This window comes from Neopelma chrysocephalum, unplaced genomic scaffold (assembly GCF_003984885.1).
Source record: "Neopelma chrysocephalum unplaced genomic scaffold, ASM398488v2 Primary Assembly neopelma1_64, whole genome shotgun sequence".
Classification (NCBI taxonomy): domain Eukaryota; kingdom Metazoa; phylum Chordata; class Aves; order Passeriformes; family Pipridae; genus Neopelma; species Neopelma chrysocephalum.
Window position 1 is genome coordinate 3,383,627 of NW_020897721.1, and position 16,471 is coordinate 3,400,097.

General features: G+C 43.0%; 1 protein-coding gene across 3 annotated transcripts in view; it reads left to right on the plus strand.

The window, feature by feature from the left end:
• Positions 1-15,333, plus strand: part of LOC113967478 (phosphatidylinositol 3-kinase regulatory subunit gamma) — an 82,425-nt gene extending 67,092 nt beyond the window's left edge. For 2 of the 3 annotated variants that reach the window (XM_027683082.1, XM_027683084.1), the window contains 9 exons: positions 220-318; positions 1,723-1,903; positions 2,733-2,858; positions 3,638-3,780; positions 4,857-5,033; positions 5,526-5,600; positions 5,959-6,129; positions 7,554-7,751; positions 8,224-8,580. In XM_027683082.1, the coding sequence (XP_027538883.1) occupies positions 220-318; positions 1,723-1,903; positions 2,733-2,858; positions 3,638-3,780; positions 4,857-5,033; positions 5,526-5,600; positions 5,959-6,129; positions 7,554-7,751; positions 8,224-8,428 (1,375 nt within the window). In that variant the 3' untranslated portion in view covers positions 8,429-8,580. Of the gene's footprint in view, positions 1-219; positions 319-1,722; positions 1,904-2,732; positions 2,859-3,637; positions 3,781-4,856; positions 5,034-5,525; positions 5,601-5,958; positions 6,130-7,553; positions 7,752-8,223; positions 8,581-15,185 lie in introns of those variants that run through there. The other variant, XM_027683083.1, reaches the window with a different exon arrangement.
• The last annotated feature ends 1,138 nt before the right edge of the window (positions 15,334-16,471 follow it).

The following is a 16,471-nucleotide window of genomic DNA, read 5'->3' on the forward strand; positions in this document are numbered from 1 at the left end:
GAGACTTCTCTCTAAGTGGCAATTGACTGTAGCTGCTTTTCTTTAGTGCAGCTACGCAGGTTGAGACTTGCTTTAGATGCCCTAAAAGACTGGAGAGCCTGGACGTCAAAGAAGATTGAACTCTATGCATGCTGGTGTTACTGACTCCCATGTTTTACCTGTGGCAAAGATGATCATGTCCTTAGTGCTTCTAATTTTGCCTCCCTTTCCATTCTTCAGGGAAGAAGTAAATGACAAATTACGAGACATGCCAGACGGAACATTCCTGGTGCGCGACGCATCAACCAAGATGCAGGGAGACTACACCCTGACCTTACGGTGAGCACTGAGCACTAGCAGCCCACACAGTGAGACCCTGAGTAGCTGTTGCTATACCAGTGACAGCCATGGCTGTGTAAAGCTCATGTGGCTTGAGAGATGTTCCCAGGACTGCACATCACAGAATAAGCAAATAAATAAGCCAGGTCCGACAGTCAGTTCTGTTCTGTGCATTGAATCCTGTCCCTCACTCAACAGTACTGTAAGGATCTGCGTGTGGATGAAATGGGGCTTGGGGAGGAGAGCTGCTCAGAAGTGCTTCATAGTTTCAGAACTGCTAAGGTAAAAGGTATTTGTAAGCTAGGGCTTTGATTAATGGGAGAGTGTTGAATATCTCATCAGTCTACAGCTGTAGAAAACCAAACACAGTGTCTTTGTAAAAGGAGTATCTTGTGCTTTCTGATCTATGGTTTAGGAGATATTGAATTGGAGCCATGTTCTTTTCTTCATTAAAATTGTCTGCAAGTGGAAGGTTTCCCAGAGCTGCCCCAGCCCTGTCTGCTGCAGTTAGGCAGCAGACCTCATGTGACTGGCTCTGGTGCCTTGCCCAGCCTGCCCAGCCACTTGCCTCTGCCAGGCTCCCAAGATTGGTTGTTAGAGGCAAGCAGGTGAGGCACATAAGCGACTGCCTCTGTAGCACACCTTTGGGAGTTACTGTGATATAGCAGGTATTTGATCTTGCCGTGAAATTCCATTGCCTTAATAGCAGGTTTGACCCCAAGGGTGTAGTTAAAATTCTGCTTTAACTTCTGCCTTAAAGTTCACACCACGTGCACTAAGGTTTGACATGATTTTATTTTGCCGAAAGCAGATGTCTTTAGGAACCATAATTGTGAATGCAGGAAGGACAGGACAGTGTCTAAACAGTCTGTTGGTGGAAAAAAAGGAAGAAATAAGTGCTGTATTTGTGGAAAACACTAGAACATAAAGTCCTAAACTTACAGCCATCTTATAATCCTCAAAGGATTTTGTTTAGGTTCAGGTATCTTATATTAGCATCCATAACTCAAAAGACTTGCTATAGATATAAATCTATACTCAGTTGTATACTATTAGTGACCCCAAATTGCATGAAATTGTGGGTTTAGGTTTTCTTATGGCTCCTTTATTTAGCCTTCAGCATCCTCTTTTTCCCTTGCACAATTTCTGGCAAAGCTTGGACTTAAATACCATAAGCTGGCTCCAGAATGAACACATAGGAAGAGATTTACTTTGGGCTTTGCTCCTGTTCAAATAATGTGATGATAATTCTGTGTGTATTGACTCTTAAACTACTTAATACTGCTACTGTGTAAAGAATCACTAGGAAGGCCACTTGCCCAGGAATTTCGCTGGTGTCTTTGTTAGCAGCCCTAGTGTTGAAGAGGGATGGGAGTGACACAGTAAAACCTCTGTGCTTTACAGGAAGGGTGGCAACAATAAACTGATAAAGATCTATCATCGGGATGGAAAGTATGGCTTCTCCGACCCACTGACGTTTAATTCAGTTGTGGAGCTCATTAACCACTACCGCAATGAGTCTCTCGCTCAGTACAACCCCAAGCTCGATGTGAAGTTGATGTATCCAGTGTCCCGGTACCAGCAGGTAAGATCTCCGTCAGACCTCGGTACCTATAGGTGCAGACAAGAACAAAAATAACTTTGTTTTCTTTCTATGAATAGCCTGAATTTTTTTTCTTTTGTTTTTTTTTTTTGAATACGGAAAAACTAAAAAGATGGAGTTTTCACATTTGGCCTCACTTGGGTCTGTCAAATTTTCTAGCCCTTTAAGCTGCTTCATTTTATCAAGTCTCTGGTCTCCATCTGAGCAGCCATCAGGCAGCAGAGAAGAGAAGAGAAACCCTGGCATGCAGCAGCTGAACCTCTGAGAAGCCTTTTTGTTTCCCCCTGGACCCTTGTGGACCCACCATGCACTGTTCTAGGCAGTGTTACCCTTGAAGTACATATGACCCATGCAGATGCTCACTCTGTGCATAGACATCTAAATTTTTCAAGAACATTTTTTTAACTTTTATTCAGTAGCTTGAGACATTTTCCTGCATTAAGGAAAAAGAACTACAGAGCTTTTGGAAAAAAAAAAAAACCAACTCTGATCTCTAGCATTAGATTCCAAGTAATGTGCTCCCTTCTTTCTTGAATAGGGGATAGCAATTCTGAAAATAAGGTGTGGTGTCTTTTTGGAAGCTTAGTATTTGGCATAGGTCTTGGTGTCCTATAGTTCCAGTTCCTACTGTCTGTAAACTGTGGAATGTGTTGCACGAAGGAAGGGGGATTTAGAGACAGTGTTCTCTAGAAACTGGATTATAAACATGATGCTAATATCTGTAAAATGCAAATGTGCATAAGTGGACAAATGAATACTCTTAAGGAAAAGCTGCTTTGCTTGAAGACTTAATAGCTCTTTGTATGTACAGGATCAGTTGGTGAAAGAAGATAATATAGATGCAGTAGGTAAGAAACTTCAAGAATACCATGCTCAGTACCAGGAAAAGAGCAAAGAGTACGACAAATTGTATGAAGAATATACCAGAACATCACAGGTTGGTTCTTCTTTGGCTGTTTGTTGAGTCTGTTTCTTGTTGTTTAAAAAGTAAAGAAAATTATTTTAACCTGTTATGGCTAATAAAGGTAGTCCATAGTCAGAAAATACAAGGAAAAAAATTAGTAAATTGTGGAATAGGGCAAGGTAGTTTCAGAGGTGATGGAAAAAGTGAATATTGCTTGTTGCTGATAGTCCTAGAGGCATGGTGTGGAGCAAGGAAAAAAGAGGAGCTGAGCTTCCAAGTATAAGGTAAAACTGTGGAGAAGGCCAACACCTAGAAGCTTTACACTGCAGACTTCTTCCTTGGCTGCTGAGTATTTCCAGCTGCTGTATTCTGCAGTGAGAATCGTAGAGGGGCTTGTCCAGGTTTTTTGTGAAGTCACGTGCGAGTCAGTTACCAGATATTATGCATTAAGGAAGTGTGAATACGATATTTGGACTGCTTCTTGTAAAATAAGATAGTTCATATATGGGGAGAAAGTTTGCTGGCAGTCTTCCTGAAAACTAAGATGGAAAATATGACTAAAATATTTGAGGGGTTTGCAGCCTAATAGAGAGCACTGTGTAGAGGAGGAGGGTAGACTTACAGGGAGTAAGTCTGCCCTGTTCTTCCGTGACTCTACTTGGACAATTGACTAAATTTAAAACTGATTAATTTCATTTTGACTTAGTGGGGGGAGAAAAGATGGTCTTCTCAGTCAGTTTAGGGAATATGCTTGGGTCTTGTTTTGTTGTCTGTATTATGGACAAATGATGAAGGACTCTTTCCTTACATAGGAAATCCAGATGAAGAGGACTGCAATCGAAGCATTTAATGAAACTATTAAGATATTTGAGGAGCAGTGCCACTCACAAGAGCGATACAGCAAAGAGTACATTGAGCGATTCCGCAGGGAGGGGAATGACAAAGAAATCGAACGGTAAGCTCAGGCTGTGTTTGCTTCCCTGGCAAAACTAGTGTCCACATGGACACTCCCATTAAAGCATCATAGAAACCACTCTGTAAGCTCAGTGCCTTCTCCAGTAAAGCTCTCTTCTGTCAAGGAATTGCATTGTAGATAGCAGAGGTGAGAGATCTCTGGATTGGTCTTGCTCTTAACTTCAGTAAATCAAGGTACCGTGATGAGGACCAGGAAAGAATTGGGAAATAATAATTTAATTTGCTTCTTCTGCTTCTGTTTGGATTTGCTCATAAAGTAATTCAGAAAAATCTTTACTTTTCAACTGTGAAATGTACATAGATGTGTTGAATCTCGTTGTCCATAGTCAGTTTTAGTCATTTTCAAAGAAGATGATATTTAATAGCTGTCATCTAAAAAATTCAGTAAGGACCTCATTTGAAACTGCCTTTCTGTGAGGGTACTAGCAGAAAAAGCTGTATCTGGGCCTTTGAAGAAATGCCAGATATAATGCCTAACTTTTCATAGTGTTTTTGAACCACATAGGGTAACCTTAAGGAGATCTGTAGACTAAAAACAGTTACCTGTAACAATCTTACTGTACAACTGTGGTACTTCATGCTGAATGAAGATCAATTAACAGGGGAAATATGTAATTTTCCTGAATTATACCAAACCTGCAAACTAGTCTTGAAAGAAGAGACAGGCAACATTACCTCCTGGTAGCTCTTGATGGTAATTGAAGTCTGCATTTGAAATCTTGCTAGTCCTGATACCTACAGTGGGATTGCATAATTGATATTACAAAGTGAATCTGACAGTGAAGGAGGAATCTGTTCTTACTTACCCTCCTTTGGATAATTTGTTCCTGCATCTCTGCCAGGAAGAAGTATATTAAGGTAAACTGAAGGTTGTAGGCCCTCTGGCAAGAGGTCTTTTCTGTCACTCTTACAGTAGTTTTCATGTGAGGATGAGGCAGTCAAAGGGAGGAGCTGCTGTTATGGTAGTTCTTGTGATACTCTTCTCTAAGTGCTACCAGTAGGTTCAGCCCTAGACTGAACTTGACCTCTTCTCTCCAATATTGTACTTGTTTTCAGAATAATGATGAACTATGAAAAATTAAAATCCCGCCTGGGCGAGATCCATGACAGTAAAATGCGCCTGGAACAAGACTTGAAGAAACAAGCTCTGGACAACAGGGAGACTGATAAGAAAATGAACAGCATCAAGCCTGACCTAATTCAGCTCCGCAAAATCAGAGATCAGTATCTTGTGTAAGTAAGCCTGACCTGTACCTCAGAATAGTGTCTCTGATGAACCTGATTAATGACTGTTTCCATCAGGATAATGAGAATTTAATTTTCTTTTCATAACCAAAGTTCTGCGAGTGCTAAGGTGCTACTTTCTGGCATGGGATATTTGAATATTGGTTGACTTCTTCATGGCTTCATTATTTAAAGAGCCAGCCACAAATAGGTGCACATTCTGCAAGTCTTGTACATAAAAATTTTAAAATAAATGAGTTATAAACAAAATCTGTGCCTGCTAGTACAACAGAGGTTAGTACTACTTTTGTTAGGTGTGTCAGATGTTGCTCATACCCGTAATTGATTTCACCAACGCTCCTATTATCCAGCTCCTAATGTCCTTGGGTTAGGCACAGACTGTTTCTTTCTGGTACCTTGTGTCTGAGCTTCAGCTTGCTTAGTAAGAAAACCCATACACGTGCTCTGAAGTAATGTATTAATGGTCTCTTCTTCTGGCAGATGGCTCAATCACAAAGGGGTGAGACAGAAGCGAATAAACGACTGGCTGGGGATCAAAAATGAAAATATTGATGAGTAAGTGTCACTATACATATGATTTTGTTGAGAAGTGTTCCATCTATGAGTGTTTTCTCTTGTGAGGGTTAGTAACAAAAAATACCAATTCTTCAGTAAAGGACTGGAGAAAAAGGGAGAAAGTCTCCAGGGGAACTTGACATCATGTGAAACAGCAACTCTCCTGAAACATTTAGGATTAAACAAAGTTGAAACAATTAAGTTCTAAGTGGAAGCCTTTAATATATGTCCAGTAGGAGCCTGACCTCCCAGTTTGGGCAATTCTGATATTTCTTTGCGTGATTCCTGCAAAAATAAATAACTCTGCTTACCAACTCCTTCACTGATCACTGGTTAACAAATTTATCCTCTCTTTCAGCACATACTTTGTGAATGAAGAAGATGAAAACCTGCCACATCATGATGAGAAGACTTGGTTTGTTGGAGATCTCAACCGTATCCAAGCAGAAGACTTGCTCTGTGGGAAACCTGATGGAGCATTTTTAATTCGCGAGAGTAGCAAGAAAGGATGTTACGCTTGTTCTGTGGTGTAAGTCTGTTTTCCTTTTTGTTCTAACTACTCAATACATAAATCTCTGCCAAAGCTCTTTATTTTGGAGAACAAAAGCCAGGCCTAGCTTAGGCCTACCCATTGGAATGTGTTTGCAGGAAGACCAGCATGGTATAAGCTTTGTAAAAAAAAATGTGCTTTGAACGTGGAATAACTGTAGTCCTGCAGTCTCTGTTTTTGCCACAGTAGTTAGTACAAAATTCTGAAGTATCCCAACTTGAAACTCTACAGTCTATAAGTAAGTTAACTCTGAATTCTACCATATTCCTGCTAAAGAACACATGGGAAGAAATAAAGCACGACTGCAAAGGTGTGACATCTTCTGTTCTCATTTTCAGACACGCCCAACTCTGGATCTTTCTCTTGTATGTTTAAGATAATGGTGATGCTTCAGAGGAGGCATTATTTGTGAGCCGTAGTTTTTATGACATTCACGCAGCCTTGCATTGATTTCTTGTATTTCACTTCATTTTATGCTGGTGTAATGGAGGTCAGAAATAGTGATTTCATTATCTAAAAATCCTCCAAGCCCGTTCTGGAGTGCAAAATGGCTCCCGCTGATTTATTTTACAGGAGGTTAATTACTTCTGAACGCAGGTCCAAGAAATGAATACGTGAGGGTAAAGCACCTCAAGGTAGCTGAATACTGCAGTATCTGCCCTGTTCAGTGTACTGTTTATCACAGGCACTGAAGTGATGGGTTCATCAGATGCTTTCACTTGGTTGGTGTCCCGCTGCAAGCTCACAGAGGGATGGCATAACGTAACCTGTCCCTACATGTGACTCGGATTGTAATAGGCTCCAGTACAGGGGTTACATAATACTCGATCTTTCTGGCAGATAAGTTTTTGTAGCAGCTTTGGAAATGCTGTGTTCCAGCAGCTGCTTTGCCAAGTTAGAGACTCGGTCGCTATGGCTTCAGATAATGAATCAGCTTGAATCCATCCCGTGCTTAACATTAAAAAACGCACACTGAAGGTTAGTGCTGTATTTCATGGAGTACTTTGTAGGTCCTGAGAATTTGGGGGTTTTGGCTTCTTTGCTTAATGGAAAGGTTTCTAGGTAAGCTGAGCACAAAGTCATTGCTGACTTCGGGTGCTTATCTTCTTGGTTAAGCTCTTGACTTTTTTTTCCAAGGAACATTTGGAGAACAATGCAGTAGGGAATTGTACTGCTGGGATGGAAGAGGCCTCTTATGTGGATTATTATGCAAGAGTGTTTAATCGCATGCCCTGAAGCACTGTTTCTTCACAGGCTATATTAATCTCCTCTACTTGCATCTACTGGGTCCTCCATTATGTAATTTAGTGACTGGCGGGGCTGCTGCATTAGTTAATTGTTAATAGACTGTCACTTTGGGTTTGTCCTTTGATGTTAAACTCTCCTCTTTCCTTTCCTTGCAGAGCTGATGGAGAGGTGAAACACTGTGTGATCTACAGCACTCCGAGAGGTTACGGGTTTGCAGAACCGTACAACCTGTACAGCACACTTAAGGATTTGGTTCTTCATTACCAGCAGACATCCCTTGTCCAACACAATGATTCCCTAAATGTCAGGCTTGCCTATCCTGTCTACGCACAGATGCCCCCCTCTCTCTGCAGGTAAATTTTGGGGAGGAGGAAAGCGTTGGCTATCTTGGATTCTTTTCTACGATTTTTATTAGAACTCGGAGGGCATTCTTTCTCCTTAGACTGCTTGTTTTGCACAAGAAGTGATTCTGTGAATGTGAATCAAAAAGAGGCCTAGCAGCAACAAGACGACAACTTGGGTGTAGGTGTCCTGGTGCTACCTTAAAAGCTCAGCTGTGCTTTTACACCAATACTTTTGTTTCCTTATGAGGGGAATAAACTCAACGCAACGCATACAAAAATACTGGAAGCAAAGCATCATCTTACGGAGAAAATTTTTTGCCAGGCACCTTCAGTGGAACTTCTAATTGGATTTTGTTTTCTCTTGTTCTAGTAGAGACAATTTGAATCCTCTACTCGAGGCATCAGTAATGTCTTTCAGTCTTAAACTCCCAACAAACTAGGGGGAAACTCTACCACAGCAATTCTTCTCTGTTAATTTTAGCAGCTTCACTGCGATTCAGCCGGACTTCCAAAAGAGGGCTTGTCTTGAGGTAGCATGGAATTTGGTGAGAGAAGACCAAAGGAATTACGGGAAAGCTTCAGGTTTTTGTTTAAATGGAAAAATGCTTGTAAAAGGAAAGTTGCTTTATTTTTTTGCCAACAGTAACAAAGTTTTGGTTTCAATGGCACTACAGGTCTTCGCTTAAAGAAAACATAACCAAATTGAACATGCCAAAACTTTGTTCATTGCTAGATTGAACACTTACAGGGGAGGTTGCATTAGCATCCACACATACTTTCTGCACCAAAACTTGAAACAAATAAAAGGAAAAGCTAAACATTGTGTGGCTTCAACACACTAAATTTGTCTGATCTGATGTAATTGCTCGCTCTCCTCTTTCTTCACTCCCCCCTTCCTCCCATTCCTCGGCTTAGGATTATGTTTTCAGTTTTTAATGATACTGTGCTTCAGAATGTAAACCGGAAGGAAGCTTGCACTCACCTGCTGCAGGTCTCTTGCTGAACAATGACAGACTCTTGTAAAGCTTGATTTTGGTACAGAAGAGGTCAGTGTAATCAAATGCTTCTGGATGGCTTATTGTACCAAATTTTTTGGTGAGGTGTACTCACTCCCAGTTGTAGAGAGGTGAGCATGCTAATCATAGATCTGCTCCAATTTGTTCTTTGCAAGGTGGGTTCTGAACTCTCACACCACTGCAGCCAAGCAAGACTTTACACTGGTATAATCTAAATTCCCTTGTAGTTATATTGGACATGATGCAAAACACAGGAAGGGAAGAGAGCCATACTCCTCAGTTATTGGATGTCTGGTACCATCCTTTGGCAAGGGCTGCTGTCAGATACTGGAGTGGGTAGTCCTGGGCTTCATCAAGTACAGCAATCATCAAATAAATCCCCTCCCTGGAAAGTGTACAAAGCAGCTTATTTCCATTCCTTAAGCTTCTAAAATGAAAAAGAGCTAAGTTTGGCAAACTGAACCACTTGGCATCAAAGCACAACTGGCAAAGTAATTGTTCAGTGTGCAACCTTGAAAGTTACTTTTGTTCCCATTACTGGAAGCGTTTCCCTTGCAATGCACCCATTGTGCAGGACAGGAAGCAGACAGTCATGCAGGTCTGAGAATGCTGGAGACCCGTTTCTGACCCTGGGGCTGATTTCCTGTTCAAATGGCTTTTTTCTGTAATGCCTGGGCAGTAGTGCCAGGCTTGTTGATGTATAATGTTTACACTAGAAGTATTATTTTACTGAATGTCTTGAATTTGCAAGTAGGGAAGTGACAAGGCTGGAGCACTGACAGCCATTGCAGGAAGGGTAGTCTGGTTGCCTGGCATGCCAGGGGATGTTTTATTTTGCACTAATGACCCTGATGCATCCCAGGCACTTTCTAATCGGCCAGAGTGCAATCTTCAGGCAAAGAATTCTGTAGATGCCACTTTTCTCATTAAATGAAACACTTCAAAACTTAACCAAGACTGTGTGAGGGAAAAATAAAATCCAGATAAGTTGCTATTTCAAAAGTGAAACACATCTGCTAGTGTGTCCCTTCTCTCCTACTTCCCCAGGAAAAGGAAAAATGAGACATAGCCTTTGCTGTTAGTGGAAACCTTGAATGGATTCCTCAGTGGTATGTGGACATGGAATTCTTTTCTTTATAAAGAAACTTGCCCTACATTTTGGATAATTTGCAGTTCTAATCTGGTAGCTGTAAAGCTGTCATTCTCACACCTCTTGAGCATCTAGAATTCCCTTGATGCTGGGCTGAGACCAAATGCCCAATGAGGGAAATCAGTTCAAAGGCACAAATGATAGCCAGGTGCCTCATGCCTGTGGAGAAATCTGTGTGGGAGGAGTGTCTGATTGTTTTCACTGCCCTCGTGATCTCTCTGGACTCTCCTCTTACTGACAACGTTAACATTCAAGGCTGATGGGGCCCATATTTCTGATCCCTGATTTTGTGACAGAGATAACCTGACTGAAGTGTTTCACCTCTGCCCCGTTTTCAGGTAGGGCTCAGTTTTGTTTTAAACAAGTGCAGATCTACTTCCAGGCTCATAAATCCTGGCACACCCTCGCAGTACTGACAGCAGCGGGGTAGCAGAGCGGGGCTGTCTGAAGTTTCCCTGTAGTGGAATCTGACTGATCCTGTGAGGTCTTGGTCCAGGCTCCAGCCCTGGCTCTGCCAAGGTAAATACAATGTAATTCCATTAACGTTCTGTGAAGGTAGCTTGGCTTTATCGTGGTGTGAGTGAGTTGAGATTCTTGGCCCTTTGCTCTCCGAGATCTTTTTGCTGATCACAGGTGATGTGCGAATGATGGACTCGGAGCCAATAAGCCATCTTGAAGCATTCTTTGAAGTTCTGTTCTGCCCAGACCTTCAGATCAGGGCCATGGACAGACTAAGACCACGTTCCTTGCATTTGGCTCCATTATCCTGAGCAGTCTCCCTGAGGCTGTTTTGCCACTGTATCTCTGTGTTTGGTTTAGGCACTTGAAGTCCTGCAGCTGCTGCAGTTGTTCCCCTTTGACTCTCACGTGCTGTTGCACAGATTCTTTTTGCATCCATTTTGGACTCACAGAGCAAATGAAAATGGGTTCAAAACCAACTGAGACGTGTAGCTGGTGTGATCCATGAGGCAAGGGCTTGGTCCTGCACCTCTCATTGTGCTTGACCTGATTTTGTTTGCTCAGTGTCATTAGACCTGTGAGAAAACCCACAGCTTCCAGGAGCTATTCTACACTTGCATGGCTGAAAAATCAGCAATGGGCCTGAGAGGTGCAGGATTACACCCCAGGACGAAAAGCAGCTGTTAAGCCTAAAACAAATACAGGAAATATGAACATAAAGGCAAAACAAAGGAACTCAAGTTCTTTTAAAACAGTAAGATGTGAGAAGGTTTTAATTTTAAGAGTCAGAACGTCAGGAGGAAAGGGGGGAAATAGTCTCACTGTTGTAGCAGCTGTCTGGTGCCAGACTGCAGTTAGAGGAGCATTGATCTCATTGACCCATATTGTATTAAATATATATGTAGAGTTAAATAAATAACTTTTGCACAGTGTTAAATGGGGGGAAGGGGGGGGAGGGGGACGTTGAAACTCGAATATGCACAGTTACTTCTAATCTGTTTTGAAGTATATTTGCAGGGATTAGGGGTGATTCGGTATTTTATATTGGTATGGATGGAAATCAGGTCTGCTTCCACAGTTGCCATTGGCCCCATTGTGTCAGCCACGAGTGCCATATTTTTTGAAGTTAGTAAATTATAAATCTTTTCCCACTAGTTTCCTTGTTGATTACACGTTATGTGAGCATGGGAAGAACGAACCTAGAAACAGAGGGATGTCCCAACAGATGCTTCACTAGTGTGTGGAGCAGTAATATGTGATTGTTCACTTTCTGATTCTGGAGTGCTCTAGTTTTGTGGGTTGTATTTTGGTTTTTATTTAATTCTCTTCAGCAGTGCATTTGGGTCACTGCTTTGCACCGTTGGTAGTTGCAATCTAGAGTTATATCCAGTACAGCCCTCTGTCTTATGCCAAAAATAAAATGCTCTTTCCACACTCATCTCTCTTGATGTGGCAGATGGTCAAGAAGTTTTCCATTTAATGTGATGGGCCTGATTCTCTTCTCGCTGACACCAGTGTTAGCAAGACTTCCACAACCAAAAGCCATTTCCAAGAAAAGAACTTATCTTTAATCACACCTGAATTCTAGTCACAGCAGGGCAAAAGTCAGTTTTTCCTTCACAAAGCCAGGCAACTGTAATGGGACTGTGGAAATGAATGTTGACACTTAGTGCTGTTTTACTGAGGACAGGAGAAGAAGGAGGGTCTTGGTTGCCCCAAATCCTGGGCTCTCTGCGGGCTTAGGTGGCACCATGTCTGTGACTGAATGCTGTGGCTGTTTAAAACAGCAGAATTGCTATAGGAGTGTCACACTTTGAGTTTGGAAAAGCCCCTTATTTGGTACTTGAACAATCTCGCTTCTGTTTTTGAATGTCTGTTTATTTTTTATTTTTGTTACACTAACAGGGAATAAAAATCTGAAATGTTAGTGAGTCTTGTATGCTTGCTGCATTGTGCAGACATGAAACAGGTACTGCTTGTGGATCAGTAGGGGTAAGAGACAGGTTCAAAATGCAGTTTTACAAAGCGCTGTGATGGGTTGGGGGTTGTTTTGTTCAGGTCACGTTTAAAATCAAATTTTCTTATGTTTATTTTCCTTACGTTGATTTGCAACCTCTGCTTTTGAAAGAGCAAAATCAAAATAACATTCCCGAAGAACAAAGATGCTGTGAGGGGAGGGGGGCCAGGCTTGCTCAAGCTCAGCATTCAAAGTAAATACCTTTAATGAAGAGGAAGGCTCAGCACCCTAAAGCATCCCTCTGGTTGTAGTTTGATGAAACAGGAGACAGACCATGAAGCAGGACCTCCGCCTGGAACCACAAAAATAAGAGGAGATGCCAGAGCAGACCCTTCCCTTTGGAATAATCAGCTACCCTCTCCTTAAATGTGCATGCCAGGAGAGAGTTAGGGAATTAACATAAGTCCTTAAGGAGTTGCTCCCTTTTCTGTATTGGAAGGGAACTTGCATTGCTGATCCCTTTGCTTCCCTTGGCACAGTGTGTGCAGCAAGGAGAAGGGAACCAAGTCACCAGCCCAAATAAGCGCCGGCCTGTTCGTGGAGCAGCTCGGCCGGTTAAGTACTGCAGGAGGAGCAGCTTTGGATGGGGTTACATGAAGTTTGTCCAACATTTTTGTGAATCTTGCATTCTGTGGGCAGAAATACTTTCCACCGAATGGGAAGGGAAAAAAAAAAAAAAGAAAAAAAAAATCTCTCTTGAAATCTTTTCAGTTCCTTCCTGTTTGTTCAAAGGGGCAGATCGGGAACTTTAGCTTGTTAACTGTTTAGGTGATGGCAGTGCTTGAAGTGCTGGTCTTTGGGGCTGGCTCCATACAATTAATGCAGAATTTGCATATTTTAAATTGGTTATTGGCATAGACTCACCATATTTTATGAGTAGACTCACCATTTGTCCTGAAGTTTGCCTTTAAAAAATGTAATACAAGCATCAGAGGCAAAAAAAAAAAAAAAAGAGATGGGCCCTTATTGATACAAAAAAATGCTTCGTTGATCAACCTGTATTAGAGAAAGCAGCTTTAATTTGATGCCCCCCTCCACCACCTTCCCCTGGGATCACTTCTGTGAGATCGGCGTTGGCAAAGCGGGGGGAGGGAAATTCCCTCTGTATTCAGCAGCGCCGCACCCACGCGCTTTCCAAGTGCTTGTAGCAAGAGGCTCGGGATCATTTGGAGAAAGTTATTGCATCCAAAGACAGAAAGGGTCTCTAAGGGTGAATATCACCCCCCAGCACCAGTCTCGTCGCTTCATGGGGGTTGTAGGATGCTGGGGCCAGCCACGAGCTGCCCCCGGCTCTCTGTTGGCTGCCGGGGTGGGGCTCACGTTCAGCTGGCTGGTTGGGGTTTTGGTCTGTTTTGTTTTTGTGAGTGACTTCTACATCCAGCAAAGATATGTTTGATGAAACCTGTTAATTTTGTATATCTGGCTGTTTATTGCACCATGGGATTGTAATGGTCTGCATCATCTGTGTGTGTGTGTGTGTGTGTGTGCGCGTGTGTGTGTGTATATGTACTGTATGTATATAGATATATGTAAAATATATTCACGTACACATGTATATGCATTAGCTGTAAGTGGCACTGCCCCTTAAAAATAAAAACAAAATTCACTGTTAGCACATTCTGCCGCGTGTTTAGGCAGAATTGGGTTGGTTTTTGTCAAATGAAAAGGAGTTTATTGTGTTCATCTTGCCTATGTGCTTCTGAAATGCTGAACTCTGGATTTCCTTGGGGGTTACTACTCTGTTTGTAAACCGAATCGATTTGGGGTGTTACTTACCCTGGGACAAAGCATTCAGCTTTGCCCCAAGAAAAGGTTTAGCAAAAGAAACCCCTCTTGCTCTCCTGCGAGATGCAGCGATCGTTTGCACGTTCCAGTCGCCCCTCAGTGCCCCCTGTCCAGAGCTGATGTGCAATGGGTGGTGTTGGTGCGTGTCCCTTTGTGAGTGGACTCTTTGTACAAGGTGTGGTTCAATGTAAAGCATGAGTGGGTGTTTGATCTTGTGTCGAGGGCTGAAATAACAGCACACTCCTTTGTACAACCTTTGCATCAATGTTTCTGCTTTTCTTTGACTTCTATTTTCTTTAAGGGAAACTGCATCTGTTAAGAACCTGCTTCTCCAGAAGCTATGGAATTATTTTGTTTTCCAGATGAATTCCAGCATGTAACTTTGGTACTCTTGTTTGTTATTTGTGTAAAATCTGTTCTTCTGTCGTTTATGGTGTAGTCGGGGAGGGGGGTGGGGGGAAGAAAAGAAAAAAAAAAAGGAATTCATGTAGTTTAACTTTTAAAGAAAAGAAACAAACTGCTTCATAAGGAAACCAAGTGTATGTTAGTGTTTTCTGACAAGTCATCCTGTAGTTTCTAGCTCAGTAATGCAACACTGTACTTGTCACCAGGTGTGTTACAATTTTGCTGTACTTTCTTTTACTAGATGGTTGGGCTTTTAAATCCCAGACACTAAGCATCCTGGGCCTACTTGCTCTAGATCAAAAAAAAAAAAAATGCAATAAAAAAAATTGCAATAAAGCACATTGACATGTAATGTTTTAGAAGGATGTACTGACAGCTGTTTCTAATAAATTCAGAACTGCAGCGTGGTCGGGCTGTCGTGGTGTTAGCTGTGTCTGTCTCCCAGCCGAGGCCATGGGCATCATCTTCAACAGAGGCTTTAAAAACAGACTTGCAGAGGCCTGATTTCCTCTCGGCTGGAGAGAAAGCCCCTCTCAGGGCTGGGATGAGGGAGGAATACACGTAGCACACGCGCGTTCCTTAATGGAGCCTTTCCTGCGTTCCTTTTGCAGCCCCTTCGGAGAGAGCAGGAGCCATCAGCAGTGTTCTTGCATGCCTGGCTGCTTCCCCTGCCATCAGGGAAAACCACGTTTGGTGATGCTGATCCCAGTGCTGGGGGGTGAGGGGTGGGGGCTGCAGCACTGAGCAGGCTTCCCAAGGACCTGGCTGGGCTGAATCCATTCACCTGGATTTTGCAGGAGTTGGGGAAATCACTGTTGGCTTTCCCAATTCCTTCATGAGCACCAGGCGCTGGAACCACTGAAAAATCAGTGAGTTTGGGGGTCATGCTGCTCATCTTCTTTCATTCTAAACACAGGTGATGGCAGGAGGGCGAACTGTGGGGGATGTTTTGCCCCTTAAACATGGGAGTTGGGTGGGATGCCAGGGCAGCATCCTTGGAAAATTAGGGCAGGGGCAGTTGCTGTGGCTGTGTGGGGCTCAGTGTTTTTGCAGCCCCGTGAGTCGACGTTTTCGCAGACTGCTGAGCAACATTTTTCCAGCCTCCTGAGTCAACCATTTTCAAAAATGCTGCATCAGCATTTCTCTCACTGCCAAGTAAGCCTTTTCAGCTGCTGAGTCAGCATTCCCTCCATCACTCACGCCACAGGACCCTCCACCAGCAGGCAGGGAGCACCCAAAAAGGCAGAAGAGTCCCTGATGGTGCAGGAGAGCATGGACCCTGAGGACTTGCTCAGGCATCTGTCATTACACTCAGCAAGGAGCTCGGCCCATGTTACAGCACCTTGGGGTGCTCCTGCTCCCCTTGTCCTTCCTGGGAAGGGACACAATGCTGGAGGGATGCAGCCATTCAGAAACATCACCCAGAGCATCAGGAGCCACATGGCTCCCAGTGGATGAGCCATGGGCACTGTGGGCCGATGACTACTGCATTGGCACCACTGGGCACCCAAGAGGGAGGGGAGTGAAGGGAAAAACATCAGCGACAAGCTGGGAGGACTGCAAGGGACTCCTGGGGCCTGGCTTCTTTTTATTATTATTTAATTTATTTCTTTTTAATAAAGACTAATGAGGTAGAGTTGCAGGAAAGATGTAAGTCACTAATTGGCGAATCGTTTTTTAGGGCTCTGCCAGACAGTTCGTTGTGTTATGAAAACATTACAGCCGGGAGCCGACGTAGGAAATTTCCAAGCGGCCGTGCTGACTGGATGGAAAGAAAAACACCTCCCAGCTCAGATGTCTTCTCAGAGAAAGGGCAGATCCTGGGGATTTTTCCATCCTCAGCAACGCCGCAGAGCTTCCTGCAAGTCCTTTGGGTTCCCCCCCCGCCAGTCACATA